Raw genomic sequence first — 26770 nt, forward strand, 5'->3', positions numbered from 1 at the left:
GGGAAACGGGAGGTGGCAAGAGTTCTGACTGGGGGAATTTCCCCCGTGCCCCCCTTTACGCTACCACTGTTAAACACTAAATTTTGCTACCAAAATTATATTTAAAAAAATTGAATGAATAATTAATTGTTGAGAAATGAAAATCACATGTATCATGATTTGGTGTATTACAAAGTCAATTTTGACAACATCAGCTTCATCTTGCTAAGTCTCATCATATTTTGTGCACATGGTTAAGGTCAACCTGGACCAGTGAAGTTCAAAGGTGATGCTGTATGAGTGCCATCAGTTTTGCTAAGCTACTTTAATAGTAGTTGAAGCCATATTGCAACATTTCAATAAAACATAGATGAATATTTCTTTTCCATAAAATGTCAGCCTTTACTGTCAGTATGTCCCCCTTTAATTTTGAATCGAACAACTGAGGTAAAGTAAAGAAAATTGGAATTTACTACCAGTATCGATGTCGCCAATGCATGTCATTCCATCGGTCATGCTACAGTATGGTCCTTTGATGTGCCCGTATTTTGTTATGAACATCGCGGACGCATTTGACTAATATTTCCATTGTAATAATAAACCATCTTGTTCAGATGGTTTATTCAAAATCTTGGATTTTGACAAAACTACAGTACCTAAACTAAAGTCTTGACCATAGCAGGGTATGTTAGTTTATTAAACTATACAATCGTACTGTAAAACACAAAATTTCGATAAATATTGAGGGTGTCCTCCTCAGCAAATGTTACAATATAGCTTTAAGTTTAAGGATATTTTTAACAAAAAGTAAAATATCCATGCATCCCTCATATTTTATATTGCACTTTCAAGTTCACCAGGTTTTATTAAGTGACATAACTAAAGGGTTTATTCCAGGGTATAGGGCACCCCATCCACCACCCCTTCAACTGCTAAGGACCATCATCCCCTTTGCTCATTGCAAAAAAGGCATGATAAGCCACTTAGTCATGGTCAAAATATGTTTTAGAATATAATAATCCTGGTTTATTTCACCAGCTCCAAGGCTATTAAAACATACAGGAATGTGAACACAAATTTTCAACGACCTGGTATATACAAGATGCATGTATCCCATTATTTTCATTATTATGTTTTGATGGATCCAAGTTGTGATAATATTGGATCCAAAACATAATAATGATAAAATTGATGCTTTACGCCCAATATTTATTGGTCTCGCTATGAGTTTTAAAATATTGGGCGAGACTACGGTCTCGTCCAATATTTTAAAACTCATAGCTCGACCAATAAATATGGGCTCAACCGATCCAATTTTATATAAAAATTGTATAAGGACTATTCTAAACAGTGCCACACATACAGTGTTACCATAGAGCAGGGACCATGTATGAAGGGACTCAAAACGGATTATTGATAGCTATTGTCAAGCTATTGTTATCGGATTATCTTTTACGACCTTCGATACCATGCGAGTTGCGCCGAGGGGACAATATTTGATTTCTTATTATTTACTCATGTTGCCCTACAAAATACCAAAAACACATCAAAATGTTCCACTATTTTCTAAAGTTATGTCAAATTGTGTAAAATGTCTATCCTTTGTCGAAAATAATTTCTGTGTACCGTTGAGAATCATTTACATAGGATTTTGGAGACAAAATGTGATAATTTTGTGGAGATACAGAATACTAGAACAAACAAATTTACATTTTTTCTTGAATGTGTACACCGTACGCTGTCTGTTCCTACTGATTTGAATACTGAAATAATTCTTAAAATAATGTTCTTTGATGAATTATGTTTGCATTTCTAGAGTATATCATTATAGGCAAACATGAAGGCTCATTTTGCAATGTACAAGACAAGCCACACGCTGTATTGTAACTGTGCTTGGATTCGTACCAGGGTCTATCGATCAACATATTATTTATGCTTGCTCAACCGAGGATAATTTCTAAACCAGTAACTTGCATGGTACAATGGGTGGAAGCCGTTTCTAGTCCCTTCATACACGGTCCCTGCATAGAGCCATGCAAAAGTTTGTCAAAGTTAATCTCATCAGCAGGACCAGCACTTGTCATAGTAGGAAATCTGGTGACAAGCAGGGAAATTGCATTTTGTTATTGTTCATGCAATTTCTGCAACAATTGCATAATTTTCATTGCAAAATGGCCAGACCCTGTTCATAATCAGTACTTATCATCAATGTTGGATTGGTAATCATGGCATAGAAGAAGCACACATACTTGATGTATTCTATCACTCAATACCTGTAAAGAATAAAGAAGAAGATAGAATAACCATCAGAAAATTTGGACAGAATAATACATTGCAACATCAATATGTGTTGAGCTCCTATTTATAGCCAAAAAATTAAACTTTCACCCTCTCAGTCCAATTTTTAAAACATTTTTACCTTCATAGCCAGATTAAACATGTTTACAAAAGCCCAATAAATTACCAACATAAAGAAAACCTAAATAGATGTGATTTTGGATATTTCTCTACTGTATCCCTTGATTCATGTAATTATTATGAAGAAAGAGTTTTATTTAAATCTGATGCCCCAGACTCTGTTTTGAATACCCTAAACTGTCAGTTGGTTGAGAGTATTAAAATGTGGTATTTTAACTCCCTAAATGTAAGAGTGAAAAACCACTCTAAAAGTAAAAGAGTGAAATCTCACTCCAAAAAAAGAGCTGCCAGGGAGACCCATCTTTTAGCGTGAAATTTGCTCTCAAAAAGAGTGGAAAAATTCACTCTGGAAAAGAGTGAATCAGAAAAGAGCATTTATTTATTTATTTATTTATTCATTTAGGCCTATTTTATATACAAGAATATCATAGCAGTTCATAACAGCTACTATGTGCTTCAAATTGTTGTAAGGCTAGGCCCATGCAAGGGTAGGGCCCAATCTAGGAATGTTGAACTGGTCTAAAGCTTAAGCACATACACAATGTGTCGAATTCAGTGTGGGATGAATGATGAAAAACTATGAATTTAGTGAAGCTAATAGTCAAACTGTTCAATGGTGAGTACACTTACGTGTAGGTCATAACTCTTGGCATTTACCATGTTTACAGATGTTTACAGATCACAGTCTGGAGAAGCGTGAAGCAGCATAACCTACATGTATACCGGCAACAAACTGCACACAATAGATATATGACTTAAGCTTACTGCCGCCGGTGTCTCCAGACCAAGTGTATACTTGCTATGAGTTATGACCTACACATAAATGTAATCACTATTGAGTACGCTGTCTATTTCTTCATCAAATCCGCTTTCTTTTCGCCATTCATTCACACACTATTCGCCATCTATGATCTTGTTACACAAGTTCAACAAATATCGGCCAATTTTTTGCAATTCTGATTGGCTGACAGTTCACTCCAACAAAGAGTGAGATTTTGAGCTACTCTGTGAGCGAGTGAGGCTCACTCGAAATCGCAAGTGAAATATATGTACTGTTTTCACTCTTTTAGAGCTAAAACCCACTCTATTAGAGCTAAGTTAAATTCACTCTGAAATTCAGAGTGGTTTTTCACTCTTAAGCAGGTCTATATCGTTATGAATTTGGCAGAATGACGAATCAAGAATTTTGAGCAAATTGAGGTATGCTGATGATTACGTTTCATGTGATCTTTTATTTCCACTTAAAATTAATGGTAAATCTTACTCCCGAAAATAGGTATTGAAATTTAGATATGGATGAATTGCGCCTTAGTGCGATTAATGAATTTGACAAAAAGACGAATTGTGCTTTTAAATCAGGTTGATCTATAATAGTAGTGTATAGCTGGAAACGCCAATTTTTAGATATTAAATGTCCTATGCTATTATATTTGATACCAATCTTCTATCCAGTGATACCAAAATAAGTACAAACATTCCTCACATGATATTGCTATAGCTTAATAATGCGAGTGTGCCCTCATGAAATCCCAAAAATTTATACGCAAAATATAGGCCAATATTGTTATTTCTGCTTTAAAATCTTCGAGTTTTTGCTAAATATTACAGGGGATGATAATTTTTAACTTATATACCATACCAAGTTTAAAGTCTATAGCCTTAGGACATCCAGTAATTACTACACAAAAGCCCAAAATCAAGGATGCGTGTTATGGTTTGCACATAGTTGAATGCATATTCAACCCCGAATACAACTCTTTGCGCAACGGTAGAGACATTTTGGATATAGCATAAAGCCGAATAGCTGTAAATACCTGTTTTGAGGGATATATTGATTGTTTCAAAACATGCAAGTATTGCAGATAATTTGTGCCCATTCACTTCTTTAATAAACATTTCAAGTGAGTGCTCACGAATGTTCTAAATTTTTAGAAGGACCAATTGGAATGGTACCACGATTTTCAAACACTGTTTACTCAGAACAGCAATCTTGTGTATTCGGCACTCTGCCGTGTTCATAATGATATAATAGTTGTCTTAATTTTTGTCAATTCCAAAATAAATATTTACTGACAGTGATTCAGAAAACAAGCACAAACACAAACATCTTTTTCTTCCATCACCATTTTTATTCAAATTTGATATGAACAGGTGGAATGTATGAAAATGCCTGAATTTATAGTTTTATTGTTGGTCCATCAACATATATTATACAAGTAGGAAATAATTAACTGTTTTAAATAGTCACTGTTAGTGTAGTGTTTCTTTTTAAATGTTCACATCATTTCATAGAAAATAGCAAGTGCTGATCAAAAATAATTTGTTAAACTTCTATCAGACTAAAACACCTTAAAATCATTCCATAATATCTATTTACAATGTTTAGCAACTGAGTCACTAATATACCGTAATAGAAAATCTTGACACATAATCTATTCTAGTTTTGTTAATCAAAATAGATAAGGATGAATAGCACAAGCATATTTGAAAACTTTCATTCTAATATATCATCTTAGTTCTTAAATAACAGAGTTTTGTATTAGAAAATAGTAACCATCAATATACTGAAATTCAACACACATTAAATATAATTTCTTCTAATATTATTATGAGCATATGAAACAAACTATAAAGTAAGTAATGGGGTTATGCATCCTGCACAAGAACAAATACACACAATGGGGAATGATTGCTTGCTACACGGAAATAACTGAATATGTGACATGACCAAGGGGTATGAGTCACATGTCAGCAATTTTCAAAAAAAAGTTTTTAACATCATTTTTGGCAGTTTACGAATGCTACATTTTGATGCAAACCATATCAAAATCATGAGCAATTCATCGATGGCTAAAAACAATATAAAACAAAAGAATTAGAACACTGTTTTTACCAATATCTCAAAAACAATATTAGTGAAATCTGACTCTTTCCCCTTGATCATGTCACATATATTGTATAGGAAAGAGTGAACAGTTAACAAATCCAAAGCAACAAGACAACATCTATGAAATCCAGGCCTGCGCAGAACCCAACTGAGAAAAATGCAAGGAAATGTGCTGGTATGGGATTCAGTAGCCTAATGAAATAGGCATCCAACTAGTAAATGGAAGTTAATGGGTTTGAAAACTTTGAATCAAATACTGGCACATTTCCTTGCTTAAATTGTTTTCAGTTGGGATGTGTACTGGCCTGGATTTCATTTATAAGATGTTGTCTAGCAGTTTAATTGCATGCACTAATATTAAAAGATTGTTATGCCACTGTCTATTTTGTCAGTACAACTGATTAGGTAATGTCTATGAATGATAACAAATATATGATAGATTCAGCCTACTTCGAACTTGAAAGTGTCATACCAATCTAATGGAAGCAGGGGCAGATCCAGGGTTAGGAGGGGCACCTGCCCTCCTTCAAATATGCAATATCTATCAATTTCACGGTACTCAATAACAGCCAATTTTATCATGTCAGTGCCCCAGTAAATTTAGCATTTTACAAATCCTGGACCCACCCCTGTCTGGAAGAAATACTGAATTAGATTAGATCTGCAGCACAAATGTCTATATCAAAACAGAAGTATTGCCAAAACGTACTTATTGCAACTTTATCATTATTAGAAACACAATTCTTACAAACAGCATCATTCCACACAAGTGTATAGAAGATAATTTGTGTTTCAAAATTGTGCAAGATATTAAAATATCTTGCACAGTTTTGAAACACAAATTGTTGTCTGAACATGAAGGCACACATTTACACAATAATTCACTAATCTTTGAAATATGGACATGCACTGAAATCAACATTTTCAACATGCACATGCTGAAATATGCTGCATTCAGATGTATGCTGATATGCTATACCCAAATGTAATACCTAATTCCTAATCATCAAGAATATATTTTTATATAAACTTGTAATTTAACTACAACTATTCATTCGTAATTTTTTTCTCTAGGTTTGAGCAACTATTCAAACCATCTTTTGAGTTGTATTCATGTCTTACTATTAAACAGTAGAAGATATGTTTCAAAGGCAATCACAATTCACAGGTGAAGCATGAATATAAAGTAAATATTACCTGTTTTAATATTGATATTTTTAACTAAAACTAGAAGTTATTCAGGTATATGTGTTACAACATAATTACTGTTAACTATTCCTTTTTTTTCTTTGTACCCCAAAAATACTGAAGATCGGGTGTAAAAATAGTGGCTGGTCACCTGGCTACTGTCACAACAGGCCAGTAAATATTTTGCTAACATGAACAATAGGGCCAGCTGTTTTCTCTACCATAAATTTGAATAAGATTCCTAATGGTTTGTAACCCAACTCAAATCACAATTATGATAAAAACTTTGATGTCAACAAAACAAAAATACCAGACATGCATCACTGCCAGAGTAAAAATACCCAAAATCCAAATTAGAGAGGAAAATTCACAAATGGACAACTTGAACACACAAAATTTTATTTTAAGAGGCTAAATTTCACTTTTTGCATGCAAGTAATTTTTTTTTGGGGGGGGGGGGGTCAACATTTTGGAAAATACTGCACCACTGCAAAAAATGCAAACCTGCATATGGGCCTGTTCACCGCCATTCCACTATCTCACTTTTTTTTAATCATACACATTAAAGTATAAATAATCATTTCATTTGTTGAATGAAGAATGTCATCTCCATTGCAAACAGTTTTGCTTAATCTGATATTTTACATTTTTAATAACATAGGGTATAAATGAGTCACTGGCTTTATAAAAATAATAAAAACATGCATTCATTCAATCAAGTCTGCTCAGTGTCATGTTGTTTGACCATAGTGCCGTAAGCAGTGGCCTGGCGATAACTGAAGGAAAATCACATGAAAAATACATGTAACTGAAATTTGAATGCTAATTTATCCTTTCAATTGTTGTTATCCTTGAATGTCTATGTTATGTGTGCAGGCATCCTATATGTGCCTGTGTGCAAGTGATTTGTGTTTTAAGGTTACACGAAGAAACGTATAAAAACGCGTATAAAAGGCGTATAAAGTTGTTCTCTAAAACCGCGTTTTCTCAGCAATCAAATATCGCAGTGAGTCAAATGTTGGTGCATGGATGTATCTTTACATTGTTTTTGTGTGTTTATACAAATTGTTAGAATCCGTTTGAAAAATCCTTTGTTTAAATCATTTTTACGCACTATGTTCAAAAGATCAAAAACGCGTTCCATGCAGTTTTTTTCAAATGTTCGCTCCGTATAAAACCACGCAGAGTGATTATTTTCTCTTTTTGTATTGTACTACAAATCGACCAAAGAAATAATGTTGCCATGGGGAAGAACAAAATACAGTACCGATTAAATTTTATTAGCCCGTTTTTGGGAACAATTTTCGAGAATCTTGTACCACAAAACACTGTTTTGTTACAGTATCGATATCTGGATTACGGGACGTTAATTCAGACATCTGAATACCTACATTATTTCTCAACATTCTGCCAATTGCTACCCCATTTGATTTTCACTCCAAATTGAAGCTAGTATTGCAAAAAACGAGGTTTTTCCTCCATCAGTTCGTTCAAAATTTCAGCGCCGACATGCGTGTTTATTCTAAGAGCCATTGTGCGGACGCGATTGTAATCACGCAATTGCATCCAATTATAGTTATATATCCGCTTGGGAACAAGCAATTGCGTAAGCTGATGTATGGCCGAGTGGATAGAGCGTTGGACTGGGGATCTGTTATGAAACATTTTTGTTGGTTCGAGTCCCGTGTGGCTGAATTTTCTTTTTTTTCTTTTCTCATTTTTACTTCCTTTCTTTCCTCTTTTCTTTCTCCTTTTCTTTTTCATTTTTTTTTTTTCATTTCTTTCTTTCTTTCTTTTTCGTTCTTTTTCTTTTTCTCTCTCTCTTTCTCTCTCTTTCTTTCTCTTTTTCACCATTTCTTTATTCTTTCTTGCTCCTTTCTTTTTAGTTTTATTTGATTCGCTGACTGCAGTGACTCGTGATTGATTGTTTTTCACTTTATATAATTCAGAAATTTGTAGGCCTGCTAAGTCTGTCTTGTTGAATATTCTTCCCAAATTCGATTTGCAAATAATTGCTTTTTGATATTTTTGTTGATGTTATTGTTGTACCCTATTACATTGTAATCAGGGGAATAGCAGCATTGATTTATCAAGGCTATAAATTCAAAATCAACCAATTTTCCAGGGCGTAGCTTGACGAAGTGCCCCAAATCAATTTTAAAATTGATAAAATCCTTATGAAAATTGCTGAAAACGGCTTGTGCCCCCCGGCATCCGACCCGGCATGCCGCCCCTCATGACACCCCCCGACTCACGAGCTCCGGGCATCGGCACGAGCTAAGCCAAGTTTCATAGCCTTTTCATGTCTTGACCGTGGATCGATATTCTATTATAAGTAGGCCTACGTCCCGCGGTACGCTTGTGCATTTTCTGCATGGCTGTTTCTGTTATGAACTTACTCCCTCTGAAATCAAGCGCATGAAAAACTCTCGGCTAACCTTAAATGCTCTTGACTTAATAGACCTGTTGTTATTGCTAAACATTACAATTAATGTGTGAACATGTATCTGAAATGATGAAAATTTATTATAATTGTTTTTCTCCTTTTTTTTTTGCAAAATAGTTTGAAAATAAATCATAGAGAACAGTGCTAGACTTTTGTCATTCAGAAATGGAAGATAATGCAGTTATTACTCTCATTTGTTAATGCTTTTGATGAATCAGCTAGTTTCTCCACACTTATAGCTTCTTCTTCTTCTTCTTACTCTGTTCTCTTCTTTTCCTCTTCATTTTTTTCCAACATCTTTCTGTTCATCACTTCTTTGCATCCAATTTCTCCTGCAATATCTGACAATTTCATTTTTGGCCCTATGTCCAACTACAATTATGGCATGATCGCTTCCTAAGCAAAGCTCAGCTCAGTGGTAGTCAATTTTGATGAAGAACACATTTTAGAATAATTAAGCAACAAGAAGAGGCAAATGGAAAATTCTGCAGCTGGAAAGGGGCCAACTGGGATTGTTGCAATATTTCTACCCTTGTAGGTGATACATTTTTTGCATCACTATAAAGCAAAAATAGTATTTTTATTAGTATGACATTTAGTGGTGCAAATCTATAATATACATGTAGCATGCGTGCATGAGAAGATTCAAATAGTTATGGTTATATTTAAAATATATAATGGAATAAGATCAATATGAACACACAGTAATTACTACAATACAACAAATATTTTGAGATTCTTGAGAAATTCAAGTAAAATGATTGCACCCAAATTTATACAATTTACATTGCTGGCAATACTTCAAATGTTCAATACACAAAGCAGGTGCATGGAGTGCCAATCCTTGATCAGTAATTTGTATCACTAGAGAGCGTGACACTGAACCAAAACGCATAGCCGAATTCTTTCATTCATGTCAAAATGCACATCTAATTAGTGATGGGAACCAAAAAAGCACTACTAAGTGTCAATAAAAACTTTTGCTAGCAGAAGCAAATAGCAGAAGCAAATAGCATAGAGTGTAATACTTTATTTTCTATTCTTGTGATTTGTATGCATCTTATATATCCCAGCCATAAATACTCTGCCTACAAGTTGACACCATTGCACTTAGAATCATATTAATGGTGCACAACATGAATACACATTTAGCCCAGTATCTCAAGAGCTCTTGGTATCTTCCAAATAGGTTAGACAAGAAGAGTCCAGATTCTCCTAGTCTTAAGGTGACTTCTGAAAAACTAATGGGTATTACTCAAATGTTATAATGCAACACATATTAAGTATTAATGGGTATGCTCAATGAAAGACTTCTCATAGATTATGCCATGCAGTGTTCATGCTTAAGTGCGTCTCTGCGTCATAGACATTGATGGCCGGGACGTGTTAGATTTACATGTAATATTATTAGTTTTGGGACCAAAAAATGGAAACCTACATATTTTTCAAGCACGAGAAAATTTCAAAATCTTTTTTGATCATTTCAGAAAATATGTCACAGAATCATAGCACAGAGAGCATTCTAAATCCTGATTTGTTATAAACTATGCAAGGATATGCATGGCGAACGAAAGAGCGTGACCATCTATTTTTGTTGCAAATTTGTGATTTTTACAATGTATACTTCCGGGTCCAGACTATGGAAATTCATTGCGCTGTGAATGATCATCTCCAAATGTGAGAATTTTTACTCTGCGATGTGTTGTGTTTGACATGTACTTTTATGGGAATTTATAGATTTCTCTTGTTATTTGAATGCAACAGTTAGTAATTTGTTAAATTTTCCCCTACCGATTACGAAGTGAAAAGTTTGCAAATTTGCGGTTGCAAAAGCACACAATAATAAAATGTTGTTGCCAAATTCTGAACCAATTTACCAAGGCAGTGTCCCATGCATTATCTTTCTGCGTGAACAATTTTGGAGTTCGGACCCCATCAATTTTTACGGGAGCCCATATATTGACAAAATTTCAAGTTATAGGGTCCAGACAACCCCTTCAGTTAAGCTTGAGCGTGAACCCTGATACCGTGTAAACAGGTGCATTGGCCTACTGGCCTGATATAGGTACTTAATTCTGAGAGATGGACTGGACTGAGTTTCTTTGCTCCTAAAGTCATTGACACAATCATTAAATCCTGGTTATGTAGTGATATTATAGCAAGATATTGCACAGTCCTCCTAGACGCAACGTTCCCGGAACCACCGCTAGGTGGCAGCACACGACGAAAGCTTTGATGGAACACCTTAACCCTAACCCTACCCGAGGTTTTTTGGCTATCGGAAGGGAAAGAAGGAACGAAAAAGGAGAGAAGATGAAGAAGAAAGTCACTTGGCACCCCGGATTCAACCTCGGACCCCTCGCATGCCACGCAGAAGATCCCCAGCATGTAGCTACACAGGTGACGTTGGCCCGCCAGCGATTCCCTGGGTATATATGACTTGGTCTGATTGCGCCATCAAGTCCCGTGGAATGCATGCACGCAGAGCGGTTTTAATAGTGAGCTTTAGTGAGTCCTAGTTCTGTTAGGGTTAAGAAGGCATATAGGGAAAATATGCATGGTCACTAACCCTAACCCTACCCGAGGTTTTTTGGCTATCGGAAGGGAAAGAAGGAACGAAAAAGGAGAGAAGATGAAGAAGAAAGTCACTTGGCACCCCGGGTTCGAACCTCGGACCCTCGCATGCCACGCAGAAGATCCCCAGCATGTAGCTACACAGGTGACGTTGGCCCGCCAACGATTCCCTGGGTATATATGACTTGGTCTGATTGCGTCATCAAGTCCCGTGGAATGCATGCACGCAGAGCGGTTTTAATAGTGAGCTTTAGTGAGTCCTAGTTCTGTTAGGGTTAATACTTTCATATGGAAAAACCAGGTAATGCTCTGAGATGCCCGAGATATCTATGATGTAGCCACAATTTTGACATTGTAGCGCATGGAATGCCTTAGAATGGTTTCAAAAGGGTTGGAAACGCTGATAAATATACGAAACAGCATAGATCTGGGCCAAAAAAAGTGCATTTAATCGACAGATTTAATAGACCTGTGACGTCTGTGTGACGTCACGGGTCTATACATGTACAGGTAGCCGGGTATAGCCCCCTTCATCTGGCCAGACGCCACCAACGGCATCTATCTCTAGTTCCGAAAAACTCTGGATGTAGCCTTATTATGATGTAGTAATTATTGAATAACATTTAATATTACTAGCTAATAATAGGTTTGGACTAATACCAATTATGTCATATGTGTACATCTAGGGACAACTTAAATTGCCACTATTACGTGTGACATGCACTCAGTATGCCTGGTTCAGACTGCACATTAAAGGCGCATTTCGTAATCCACAACCTCATCTCCCACTTACCTCCAAAAACCTTGGACTAAATTATTTATGCACACATAACATTTCTTGCAGATCTGGTGGTTTGCCAAAGATATTCTCTAATTTGTATCTTTTGTCTCTAGACATACAGTAAATAACTCACAAACGTAAAATCAACTGGAATTTTGGAAATAAGGTTTTGTCACTACATACTGAAAAAGAAGATGTTGAAATCACGAAATGCCTCTTTAATATCACTTACAAGGTTTAGTTAGGGCTGATATGGATGCACTGTGTGGATGACGTCAAACCATTGTCCCACTATCAACTGAGTGGAGGTTTGAAGTCTCATGCTCATCACATAGGCTGAACATGACAGCTGCACTCTATGCATGACAAAAACAATGATCTTGCCCTTGTCCCCTAAAATATGCAATTCATTCTGTATTCAGTCATACGATAAGACTTACTTAAAGGGACAAGGATAAGATGCAGGTTGTTGCCTACCTGCACATAATATCACCTACATCCATATTCACCCCATTAACTAAACCTTGTAATTGACTTATGGAAGGACACAGCATCACATAGCAAGACATTGATACATGCAGCTAGCATGATACAAGGATTCATATGCCTACATGGGAAGTAAGTGGTCATCTCTCTCTTCATCCTCGTCTAGTCCAAGTTGGTCATCACCAAGACCTTTGTAACTCCTTGGTTCCTGAATCAGTTTACTACGGAAAATAAAATCACAGCCATCCTGCACAATGGAGAAGAATACATAATGATATTGTTACAAATTTCATCCAAAAATTTGCTACAGTCTGTCCACCTAGAAGTACGAAGTAAATAGACCTCGGAAACTGGAGGTACGAGAATAATTATTTCAGTGCAATGCTTCTTTGGCGTGCAAACTGCTGCGCGATTTGTACTTGCCGAGCGTACCACTCTTTACGCGTCGCGTCGCGTTCACGTGTGACGCAGAGCATCGACCCCCAATGCCACAGATTTGGTTTGTACTTCTACATGTATGTGGACAGACTATAGTAGCTTAATGGGGGCATGTGTGGTCTAGTGGTAGAGCACAGGCCTCATGATCAAGAGATTGTGGGTTCTAGCACCACCATGGTCATGCGTGTTGTGTCCTTGAGCACGGTGCTTTACCTCAATTACTTCTCTCTACCCAGAGAGATGGGGATTCCATTCACTGTTTATAATAGATCAGAGGTTCGCTACCTTACTTTACTTAGTTTAATGAGAAACGACTATGCTGGTATTTGTTCACGATTTGTCACAATAACAAAAACCAATTTACTAGATATGATCACCAATACAAAAGATTTTTTAAACACAAATATACGCTCAACAAAAAAACATAATAACTAGTTCCACAAACTAAACTTACTGCTTCAAGATTGCCCAAATCTCTCCAAAATGCTACGTTTGGAAACTGCTCTAGTCCTTTAGCTCCCAGTATAAAGCGGTTGTATACGAATCCAAAGAAAATGTATGCTACTATAACAGTTAATAATCTGTGGAGTACAGAAAGTACATTGTGAAAAAGGTTAAGACAGTATTCAAGGTAATAGAAGAGTTTAACTTCAACACTACACTATTTTTTCGCTTACCTGGAACGTTTTACTAGTTCGACTAGCGTCTTCAGCAATGATATTATTATTTTATCTACCACTACGTATGAATATCCACTCGTATAGTGTTCAAGGTGTTTGACTTACAACTTAGCAAAGTTTTGAGGTATTCTGAAGGTGTTTCTTGCAATTATGATTAGTATGAAAATATCTTTTCCTGATCCCACAAGATCCCACTTTGCTATTAACTGAGATTCCAAAACTTAGATATTGACCCCAAAGTTCCTATAAGGATTTTTTGTTGGGCTAAATATACATGCAAGTGATATTTTCAGCTCATGAACTTTGCAATTTATTTGTAAGTGAACACAGGAAACCTCTTTTTATCTTCTTCTTCTTTGGAGGCTTTGTCTCAATTAGTGCAAGTGTTGTGCCAATCATGTCATACAGCCTTAGCAGGAATTCTGACCAAGATATATAAATTGCCCACATATTCGTTTAGAAAACAGCTAATCTATCTCTCTTGAATGTCGGAAGAAATGAAGTTATCAGACTAAACCCTTTTCAAGTCAAGTCCTAGCATTATTTGGTTATTGATCATTATGGTATCGAAGAAGTAAGTCAATAGACTTTGGCAACATATCGCAAACTGTTTCTGCTCCTTCCCCACCTTAGTGCATAACCAGAGAGCAAAGGGCAGGGATTGTCATTTGGAATTTGCAGGAGAGCATTAAATATCTCTTCTGGTGCCTTCAAGGAGAGCTGTTTACAGCATTTACAACAGAATGTAAGGAGAGAATGGTCAACTAAGAAGAGTTAAAAATCACTCCCCTACATGTATATCAGATTTAAGGAGACAGTAGAGAGGTCCAGATAATGATCTGCCCTCACCCTTAAAAATCTAGATCCCCTACTGGTATGTGGACAATGGTTGAGATAAAACCAAACTGATGTATTATACTCACATTATACAAAATATAGAGCCAAAACTTAATGGTCTGTCTCCACTGCTGCCACTACTGCTACCATTAGTACATGCTACACTTGACTCAATTTCAAATAGATAAGAACAATCTTGCTCTTTTTCATTATTCTCCTCTATGATTGCTTTGCTGCCCTAAAATGAAACAAACCAGAAATATAGAAATGAAACATTTTAAAGGAAAATATGTAAAAGTCCTTCCTTTTAAATCATTATCATGGTGTACACTGTATTTTCAATGGTCAGACTCCATGCACTTTCCATAACTAAACTTCATCTAACATTACTCACCTTTTGTGCAACCAAGATATACTGACCCGGCAAAACAAGTCAATGAATTACAACATTATTAACACCAACAAAGCTAAGACTGCTATTGTTATTCACTATAATCCTAGAACCACTCTAGTCTGGGGGAACCAAGTTCCTGCTGCCACATGTTAAATATAGACAGTGGACAACTGCCTGCATGAGGGACTCAAGGGAAAAAATAAGCAGACTCTAGGCTTTTACCTGCTGGTTACCACAAAATAGCTCCTGAAGAGCCTCTTGTATAACATGGCAGGAAGCTGTGTTTAACCGGAAACTAAATTCTGACAAAAAGTCTCAATGCCAGAATACATTGTAGCAAAGGATTTTACTCTTCACCCTGTTATTTTGTCCCTCAGAGGGACGGTGACGGTTAGGCCATCTTAATTAAATCCTGTGTCTCAAAGCTGCCGTGCGCGTTGGTAAAATCGTGCACCTAATCCTCTTTGAAAATCAAGAAATTCATTTTTAAGTCTTTTTTTTGTATTTGATCATAAGTTTCCAATTTTTTCACAAATTTTGGACACTAAAATAATAAAAGAGAAGAATAATAATTTGTAGCAGTGACTTATTTGTTTACTATTTTAACATTTGCAACATTGATACTTTTTGTTCGAAATCCTGTACTGACACATAAAAAATATAAATTTAAAAAAATACAATAAAAAAGAACTGTATTCCACATAATTAGATTTTCAATTTCCCACAAGCTTTGAGACACAGGATTTAATTAAGGTGGCCTTAGTACAGTATTGTCCTGGCTGACCAGTGTACACAGTTACAGATATGCCAAAAACCTAAATATATATCTTCTAGCTCAAACTTAATACAGTGACAAATTCTTCTCAAATTACTGACATCGAGTCATTGAGCACAGTGAAACAACAAATTCCTATCCATGGTTATACATGTATGTTTATCAGTTTTTAATTACTTACTATTAATTTACTACTGCATAAGAGCATTATGTGTGCTTGTCTGGGCTCTTTGCCACAGTGACTGCCATATGTTTCTCCATTTTTGTATGTCAGCATTATCCAGTTGGCTGGAAGAAAGAACAAATGAAAAAAATTAGTTTTCACTTGGGACAAAAAATACTGTGAGGTGATATGTTTAAAATAATTGTTAACAATAATTTAATGGCTCTGTTATAAGTTTACATTCATCAATCAGAGTTAAAGAATGATGGCATGATTTCACCAGATCCTGTTGTTAGCATCAGGCAACAAGTCAGAGGGATTTTAAATAACTTAATATGTCCCCCATACAGAAATGTTGCTTTGTTTAGATTTATTTTACCGGTACCTCACCAGTTTGAAAAGTGTAAACATTTTGTCTTGGGAATTATACGCCCTTTACCCATCACAATACATACATTTACAACAACATCATCATGTACTGACCAGCACCTGTTCTGTCTACCTGGTATTTGTGAATGACTGAATTTGAAATGATGCTAACTGTACATACAACATGTCACTAAATTCGAGTCCAGAAAAGTGTTGAATGTACATTTTGTAAACTTTACTTACTGCCAACTTTAATATGGGCACTGTCTATTTTTCCAATGGCATGTGTATCATCTGTATTGTTATCCCAATTGCCATTCTGCATAACTCCCACCATTCCTTCTATTGGCTCACAAAATTTGATGGTATACGTCCACTCATCATTCTCTGTTAGTTTAACGTCTTTAACTCTAAAAAATAAGAAGAGACAAAACCATCAATAAATTGCATACATATATTACCATGGTTACTGTACTGAATGTGAGTACTAGTATAGACCCACCTCCCAGTACTATAAGTCCCACCCCCAATTTTTTTGTTGAAAAAAAAAAAAGCATTTTGTGTCTTAATATGCAAAGTTATAATTTGTGTTCAAAGACAGGAATGCGTTTGAGAAATGATCTTGGAAACTGGTTCAAATTGCGCAGGGCACATCAGACGATCAGTTGAAGAACAGACAACAGGACTACTATGGACAACAGCAATTACTGTATTTATACATATGGTGGGCAGCAGGAATTCTCTATGCTTAAAAATAATAATAGCCAGAACAATAGTACAATGAGTAAGCTTCTTTATGATTTTATTAAAACATTGACTGGTATGGTTCCTTTGACAGCTTAACCATCGTATATGTGCGCGACGTCAAGCGTGTGCATTGGACCTTGTGCAAAATAATACGCGCTAGACGGCTAGCAGTACGCTTAATTTGTAAAAGGAAATCTGAAAAAAAAACGGTGTGTACTAGACTCGCTTGCCAGTCCTATATACGCCGTACCTATGTATATTAAGGACTGGCTTACGCCATTTTGGATGTCAATGGGAAATACACACTTAACGATGTGCGCTGGTCAGAAACTTGAAAAAAATTCTTTAAAATTTCATCAATGTATATAAAAGTGGTAACCTTATTGTGCTTGCTAATTTAAGACTCGGTTGAAACAAAATTAAGGATCGAATGCATTTCAGTGTCCAAAAAGGCAAAATTATCGTCAAAGTTCTGCCGAAATCTGCACCCTGAAGGGTTCAGAATTCGAATCAGGAACAAAAATATCCGATCTTTGCGATCAAAAACACAAAATTACAACTTTAAACATACTATTGGCAAAAACATTATTACCAAACAATATACATGTAGAATAGAAAATTCGACGTCAATTTCTCAAAATATTGAAAAAACATGCTCACTAGACATTGAGAAAGTACGCAATCTAATTCCCATTCAAACGCGTGGGAAACTGAAAGCGCATAATCCCCACTAAAGTTAATTTTTTATTACTTCCGTGGTCCGGGTACGCGCTGGTGAATTGCGATCGCGTGTAAGTGACAAGGTCAAGGTGGCCTACAACGCGCCGCGCCGACGACCAATAGGTCAACCGGCTTGTTGTCAAGTGCGTTGATCAGCCAATCAGCGTAATTGTTTATTTCTTCTGTGTGTACGCTCATGTACGCTTGGCATACAGCTCGGACCACAGAAGTAAATAAAGAATTAACTTTATAGTCAAATGCAGCAAACCTTTGACGAGCACGACTACCGTGATTTCGGCGCTAACAACGCGTACGGCGCACAGTTCATTCATAAATTTCCACTCGGCAACTGCATATCGCCTCAGCAGCCAATCAGAGACAAGTGCGTCCAACGCAGTAAATACGCGATGTATACTTACAATATCAGGGCTGTGACACTCGTATTCAAACCCTGTATAAAAATTGAAGTCACTTTACGGCAACTTAATTGACACATCGGCAGTTTGAGTGACAGTTGCTAGGCTTTTTCAGTACACCTAGTAACGCCCTGGTAACGCTCAGGCACTTTAGCCTAAAATTTACAAGACGGTTCGCACAACAACGCTAGCGTATTTCTGCCACGGTGGAACAGACTTATCCTATATTCAATTGACAAGTTTGTATTTGATTGACAGTTGCTGGGCATTTTCAGTACACCAAATTTATCCAAGATGGCGCACATCGACTGCCAATTTTTCGGACCCTTTCCAGCAAAAATACAGCTTATTTAGCCAGTCTCGTCATAGGGTCATCGTAGTTCACCACGTAAACTTGTATGGCTCAAAATTCGGACCGCTCGCCATTAAGTTTACTGCTTTCTGTGTTTTGAAATTTTAATGATCCCCGATTTCCGGTCGATTATTTTAGCTGTGTCACATCACGTGCATGACGCTAGTGGGTACCAGCCAAACTTCAGAAAAAAAAAATCACGATCGCTGATAACGATGTGATATGGGACTTACATAGGATTACAGTTACACAGAGATATTTCTTGCCAACATTTGACCATTTCTAGGTAGCTTGACCCTACTTTGTCTGCGTTATATGAAAAAGGACAGTTTATAAGTATGGTAAGTAAATGTGCGATGTTTTGATGTTTTGGGAGACTGGGAGGGATCAGAACAAAAAAATGATGGCGCCTATTCTTGACTGTGTAATATTCCTTCAACCAGCTGCCGTGCGATAACAGTCTTATACGATGGACAGATAGTATCAGTTTGTGAATGAGGACATCGTATAAGTTCCTTGTACTAGGGTCATCGAACAGAATATTTTCCTAGCATATTGAGCTAACTCCTCAGCTATTTGGTTTTTCACGATATGATAGTAATAGAAAGATTCGATCAAATGTTTGCCGTTTTTCGCCATTTAATTTTTTTGGAAACGATGACGTAAACATTGCATCATCTCTTCCACAGGTAATACACTCCTACACAGCTATGCCATCACATGCATGAAGGCGCATAGGCTGATTTATGTTCAGGCGCAGTCGACATCGTTCTGTGCTAGCTCCCGTTTTTATGTGCCAAAATGCATTATTTCTTCATGTTTATTTGAGATTTAATTTCATCATTGCTGTCTATAAGGCTTGTTTTTCATCTACATCCACGCCAATAGTGAAGCCTTGCACCCAAAGCGACATTTGATGTTCATTTTGTGGACTCCTGTTCTGTGTATTTACAACAACTTAGACTGCAGAATTCTGCACCTGCTTTTTACGGCGGGAGTTGACAACAAAGGATATCACCATGGTCACCCAGATTGCTTTTTAACAACTTTATCCTCCTTCTCTCATCTAGTAGAGAGGATTTACAGCCATTCTACATCTTCCGGTGAGCCCATTCCATTATTTTATGCTGTGTTGGTCATTCTGTCTTTTGCTGATCATATCCATACTGAACTTGTACAACTTTGACTCAGTCATCAATCAAGATGCAGGTCCTACAACTTACCAGCTCTTTGGTGATACTTACAATGTGTTTCCTGCATATCACATGTATCATCATTTGACAATGTTACTAATTCCACTGTTCAGTTTAATAATGTTAATTCTGATCAAGATATGCCAAATCAGTTCCAAACCTCTCCAAACTTCTTTGTGTACTGGATCAAGATGTCAGGTCTAGATTTTGCTAATGCATCATCTACAATTTCTGCTAATGAATACAGACTTGATGTCACTAAGATCAAACTTATCAAGGTCGTCAGTTCTTTAAAACGTCAACCTGTGAAGCCGTCAGTGTCCGTAGCAATCGTGCATACTTGCTGGTTATTTTGCTACTGGCAAATGACACTGAACTAAACCCAGGGCCACGCCCTATCAAATACCCATGTATGGTTTGTCATAAGCCAGCCAAATGGGGGCAATCTTGTCTCCAGTGTGATTCATGTGATGGATGGTACCACACAGAGTGCATGAACATGCCCACCCATCTGTATGAAACATATGCAAACTCCAATATATCCTGGATATGTGGTGAATGCGGCCAGCCAAATGTTAGCCCTCCAGCTTTTAACACTGCCACTGGCCTTCCTCTGTCCAACTCGTTCAGTTTTCTTGATACACCGGAACTCTTAGGTACCGGTGCTCCAACTCCTCATGAAGAAGAGCCCCAGCCTTCACAACCACAAACCCAAACCACCAAACACAAGTCTCGGGGAGCTAACCCGCGAGCTAACTCAAACCTGAAATTCATCGTGGTGAATTGTGACGGTCTGTATAGCAAGGTTCCCGAATTACAAACTTTGATTGATTGTCACAAACCAGATGTTATTATAGGAACCGAATCCCACCTCAATAGTAGCATCCTTACACCAGAGATTACTCCTCCCGGTTTCACCACGTTCAGACGAGACAGGCTTAACAGGAGAAAAGGAGGGGTCTTCATAATGGTTAAAGAAAACTTGATAGCTACTGAATGTAGTGTTACAGCGACAGAGGCTGAGCTGCTCTGGATTGTTCTACAGATACATGGTTATAAGCCTCTTGTCATCGGGTCTTTTTATCGCCCTCCAAAATCACCCAATAGCATCCTCCAAGATCTCTCATCCTCACTATCGGACTTACATGTTGATTCAAGTTTGAAGAATTATGCTATCATTGTTCTCTGCGGAGATTTTAATCTGGCCGACATCGACTGGATAAACAGAGCGGTCAAACCATGTGCTGTTGAGCCAGCAAACTGTTCCTCATTACTCAACATCTGTAATGACAACTTTCTTGACCAAATGGTCACCGAGCCCACAAGAATATCAGGGGCCACTCGAAGTATTCTCGACCTCGTCCTCACATCTCACCCAGGCTTTATTAATAACTGTTTAGTGCCTGCTGGTATAAGTGACCATGAAATGGTCTTCTTTGAGTTGAACTTCAAGCCCAAAATTAGCAAAAAAGCTCAGCGTAAAGTTTTCATGTATAGCAGGGCCAACACTGACAGTATGCAACATGATCTTCTAGACTTCCAGCAGTGCTTTCTTGCCAACCATCCTGAGAAATGCTCAGTGCAAGACAACTGGGACAATTTTAAAGGCACTCTCATCAATCTCATGGAAAAACACATTCCAACTAAGTTATCCAAGAAGAGTCAATCCAACCCATGGATTACAAATGATGTTAGAAGGAAAGCAAAAAAGAAACGGAGACTTTACAACAAAGCAATACGCTCAGAAAAATCTCAAGATTGGAGTGAATGCAAACTCAATCAAAAGGATCTGAAAAAGGAAATCAAACAAAATTACTGGGAATTTCAGAACAAAATCTGCTGTGACCTGGAGGACAAAAACAACAAGTCCTTCTGGAGTTTCATCCGTTCTAAGAAACAAGACTCATCTAACATTAAGGATGGAACCAGTGTCATTTTCAGTGCAAAGGGTAAAGCATCTACTTTCAACAGTCAGTTTCAGTCAGTCTTCACCACTGAAAATACCACCAACATACCAGATATGGGTTCACCCTTAGTTCCACCAATGGATCACATCTCTGTGACAAATGCCGGGGTTCTTAAGCTTCTCCAAGATCTCAAAATCAGGAAAGCGACAGGCCCAGATATGATCCCTGCCAGGATTTTGAAGGATTATGCTGCAGAGGTGTCACCAATCTTGACTTTCATATTCCAGCAGTCACTAGATTGTGGTATGTTACCCGCTGACTGGATAACCGCAAACATTGTTCCCATTTACAAAAAAGGAAATAAGAGCATCCCAAGCAACTATCGTCCTGTCTCCATCACTTCGATATGCTGCAAATTGGTTGAACACATAATATACAGCCAGGTTATGGCCCACTACGATAAGCACCAGATCCTTGTTGACACTCAGCACGGTTTTCGTCCTCAACGGTCATGTGAAACCCAGCTCATCATCACATCACAGGATCTCGCTAAGGCTCTTGATGATCGTCAGCAAGTTGATGCAGTTGTATTAGACTTTAGCAAAGCATTTGACCGAGTCCCACACCAACGTCTGCTTACTAAGTTACACCACTATGGCATTAATGCTTCTCTGCTTCAATGGATCAAATTTTTCCTACCAGGCGCTCCCAACGTGTAATCATTGACGGGGAATCATCTGATTTTGTCCAGGTTACATCGGAGGTACCGCAGGGCACGGTACTTGGGCCACTTCTTTTTCTATCTTTCATCAATGACATCCCATCTGGCATTACATCCAAACTCCGGTTATTCGCCGATGATTGTCTCATGTATAGGCCCATCAACAATACCAACGACTGTGTTCTGCTGCAACAAGATCTCAATCGCCTTCACCAATGGTCGTCAACTTGGCAAATGCAATTCAATACTGAGAAATGCCATGTTTTGCGCTTCACCCTTCGCCGCAATAACATCCACAAGGAGTACAACCTCGGAGGTAGCCAACTGACCACTGTTGCAGAGTCGCCATATCTGGGATTGACGCTTTCATCTAACCTCTCTTGGCAAACCCACATCACGAATGCTACCAGGAAGGCCAACCAAATTCTTGGGCTCCTTCGTCGCAATCTTAGGGGATGTCCACAGAAACTACGCCAACAAGCATACTTCTCCCTTGTTCGGCCTCATGTGGAGTACAGTAGTGTGATTTGGAATCCATACAGCAAAAGGGATGTCAATCGTATTGAGATGATCCAACGCCGGGCGGCTAGGTTTGTGCTGAAAAGATACCATCACCGAGACAGCGTGACTTCCATGTTGCAAGAGCTTGAATGGAACTCTCTCGAGAAACGCCGCCAAGCAGCCAGCCTCATCATGATGTACAAAATCCACACCAATGCCATAGCCATCAATCCTGCTCAGTATGTAACACCTATGCTAGCAACCAATACCAGACATTATTATATAATATGAAGCTTCCATCTATACCACTCATTTTTAGTACTGAATGACGTTTAAATCAAACTGTTCAGTATTTTTACAAAACTGTTCAATATATCTTGATACCCGCACGCGCATCATCACAATACCCAGAATGCACGCATCACATAAACGCAGTATTCACGTAGAGCGTTCACAAACAGTGATTGAGACTAATTTTGGTACTGCACGACTCCCTCTGATGTGCAGCAAGTCATGTTGTCCTGCGAAGCACATAAGCAGCACAAAACTGCAGCTAAAATACGGCGATTTCATCGGGTATAATCTTAGTTAATCAGGTCAGTATCTTAATATTGACGGTGCACAGAGAACATGGTTACTCGTTTCACGGCGGTATTGCAACATTTTCACGGTAAGCTTACTCAATTGTCTGCGTGGTGCGTGCGTGTGCATTCAATCAACTCAATAACAAGGCCAGCCTAGCCTTGACTAGGCCTAGCCTATGTGTATGCCTAGGCCTGTGTCTATAAACAGCCTTGTGTTTCTGATGCATGAATGTTTTCATTTATGAGTTTCAGTCAGCTTCATATTATATAATAATAATAATATTGATGGCTTTATTTCGGTTGTATGAGAATATACTGCACTTGCCATGAATGATATTCAACTCGCCGTACCGGCTCGTTGAATATCATTCATGGCGCGTGCAGTATATTCTCATACAACCCTCAATGCCATCCAATATTATATAAGTACCACCCTAGCAGATTATCAGATAATACCAGTCCGCATCTAGACTGCGGAACTCAGTCCTCAATGATAGTCAGTCATTTATCTTTTGGTTGTTATATGACTATCATTTGAGGGACTGAGTTGTTATAATATATCTTCCGAGGTGCAATTTCAGACAATAGCTGGGGATTAGTGGGGCAGAGGTTATCTATTGAATCCTTTCATGACCACTGAAGCATAGTCAAGTCTGCCAAGGACACTCGGCACAAATTGAAAGACCATCTGAACTCTCGACAAAAGAATGCATGCATGTCAGGTCATCGACACCAATTTGGTGTTTGTTATGACACCAATTTGGTGTTTGTTATGCACCTCGAAATATGTACCTTAAAGTCTGTATCTAGTCCGCATCCAACTCTACCAGAATGCTTTCTTTCCACGCACCATAACCTGGTGGAATGCGCTCCCCGCGTCACTGCTGACCTCTCCTTCGGTGGAGGCATTCCGGGGAGCTGTCACATCCTTCATCTAAGTGGGTCCGGTTTTTTACTTGCACGATGGCTGTCATCACCATGTATATTAGCACAATGGACTTTGCACCGCACCTGAGCATAAGTCACAATTCCTTGGCCGCACGTCCGAATGGATTCTGCCAAGTATCAACGTAGACGTAGACGTCATTTGCGCAAACGAGTGGCTTATCCTATAGTATATTAGTACTCGAGAATCCTTGACAATACGCGCTCGTCAAAGGTTTACTGCATTTGATCATGTGATTATAGTGTGTACTTACGTTTTGCCATGTAGAGGTTCTAATAATGTCCTGTATTGCTTCTCTTTGTCACTGTCGACTGTACATTCTCCAAGAACCCCATGCATGAAACGTAATATACATAAAAATAACAGCGTGAACTCCATTTCCTGTAATTTGTACAGCATTTTTAATGATTTTTTCAAAGGAAAACCGGGCGACGCACACGGAAATTTCGTGACAAAATTAATGGCCGACGAGCTTTCTAATTACTACCACTGTTGCCATAAAATGAATTATTTTAAATAATTTTCTTTGTAATTTCTCAATATTTTGATTTATCTATTTCTAGTTAACCTAGTTTTCTATGTTTATTATCTAATTTAGAAAAACTAGTGACCGTTTTGCAAGTACAATCCATTTTTTTCAAGTTTTTATTTAAACCGTAAAAACTTTGTAGTAAAAAGAAACACCGTTTGTTAAATGCAGCCATGTTTCTTACTCACTCCGGCTCACGTGATACGTGTAACGTGACGCGTTGGCCAGGCCATCAATCACTCAGGGCTGTGCAATAATTATCAGCCCCGGGGGTAAAATTTCGAACGGCTCGCCAAAAATCGCTTGCCCCCCTCTCGGCCCGCCAAAATCGCTTGCCCCCCTCTCGGCCCGCCAAAATTCTTTGCCCCCCCCATTGAACATGCCAAATTTTTGGGATCCCAAATTCCAAACTTTAAGTGGTCTAGATGTATGTTGCGAGCGCAGCGAGCAGGAAAATTTGCATATTTAAGCGTTTCCGTACCGTTTTCCTAAGCCTTTTAAAGCATTTTATTAAAAGGTGCCCCGTGAATGCGTGCTAAAAATCGCTTGCCCCCCTCTCGGCTTGCTAAAATTGCTTGCCCCCCTTTCGTCTCGCCAAAAATTCTTGCCCCCCAATTTTACCCTCCCCCCAGGGCTCATAATTATTGCACAGCCCCTCAGTACGCCAGTGACCATCCTCTATTGTTAATAGGCCTATGCATAGTTGTGCTTATTGTTATTTCACTCCAGAAAATTGATTTCAATTCTATTCAAATTCAATTCTGTCTACACCTGGAGTCTTACTATTCAATTCCAATTCAATCCACCTTGCTTTAGAATTAATTCAATTCGATTCCAATTCATTTTTTAATTTCAAAATCATTTCATTTCAATTCCAATCCATGCAGTGAAATTAACAGTTAATCAATTACAATTCAATTCTGAGCATTCATTTCAATTCCAATTCAATTCCAATTCCAATACAGTTGCAGTTTGTGTTAATTGACCAAAGGCACACTGCAAAAACTGTGTCTAGAGATTGAACACTTTTTTTTTTTTTATTTGTAAACACATGTAAAATCTAAACACAAATGTGAAACTTCAAAACATCAAGTGTTTGATATCTAAACACTAGGCATCAAATTACTAAATATGTTTAGGATTTAGACATATTTACAAATCGAGGACAAGATGGTGTCTGGAATGGTATTTAATATCTAGACACTGTTCATGCATGTTTTAAATGTTACTACCAATCTTAGGGGTGGTGCAATAATTATGTGTACCCGGGGGGGGGGAATTATAGGGGGGGGGCAAAGATTTTTTGGCAGGCCAAAAGGGGGGGCAAGCATTTTTGGGGCCAGCATTTTTTGGCAAGTCGAAAGGGGGGGCAAGCAATTTTGGCACAGATATTTTGGGCACTGTTTCTATATTACGCCCTAAAAAGGCGTAGGAAAATGTTACGAACACGTTCAAATATGCAATTTCCTGTCGCTGCGCTCGCATTATATGTTAAGACAATTTAAGGTTTTAAATTCGGGTTCCCCAAAATCTTGCATGTGTAAGGGGGGGCAAAGATTTTTGGCACGTCAAAAGGGGGGGGCAAAGGTTTTTGGCACGTCGAAAGGGGGCAAAGATTTTTGGCACGGCCAAAGGGGGGGGCAAGCGATTTTGGCAGACCATTTTGAGAATTCACCCCCAGGGTACACATAATTATTGCACCACCCCTTATAACACTTCAACACAAAGTCAAAATCAAG

The 26770-nt window shown here is 37.9% G+C and overlaps 1 protein-coding gene across 3 annotated transcripts; it reads right to left on the minus strand.

Annotated features, from left to right (window-relative positions):
• Window positions 1-24963, minus strand: LOC140155066 (cation-dependent mannose-6-phosphate receptor-like). 3 transcript variants are annotated; one of them, XM_072177762.1, is made up of 7 exons: window positions 24756-24963; window positions 16659-16825; window positions 16065-16171; window positions 14801-14952; window positions 13652-13778; window positions 12885-13006; window positions 1-2252 (listed from the first exon to the last, which is right to left on the minus strand). In XM_072177762.1, exons 1-7 carry the CDS (start codon window positions 24899-24901, stop codon window positions 2246-2248), a joined length of 828 nt encoding a protein of 275 aa, XP_072033863.1. In that variant the 5' UTR covers window positions 24902-24963; the 3' UTR covers window positions 1-2245. The 3 variants fall into 3 exon arrangements, with proteins under 3 accessions (XP_072033863.1, XP_072033855.1, XP_072033872.1); XM_072177754.1 differs by lacking the exon at window positions 1-2252 and adding an exon at window positions 6927-7248; XM_072177771.1 differs by lacking the exon at window positions 1-2252 and having other exon boundaries at window positions 12881-13006.
• Between the last annotated feature and the right edge of the window lie 1807 nt (window positions 24964-26770).

The sequence above is a fragment of the Amphiura filiformis genome, chromosome 1 (genome assembly GCF_039555335.1).
Source record: "Amphiura filiformis chromosome 1, Afil_fr2py, whole genome shotgun sequence".
Classification (NCBI taxonomy): domain Eukaryota; kingdom Metazoa; phylum Echinodermata; class Ophiuroidea; order Amphilepidida; family Amphiuridae; genus Amphiura; species Amphiura filiformis.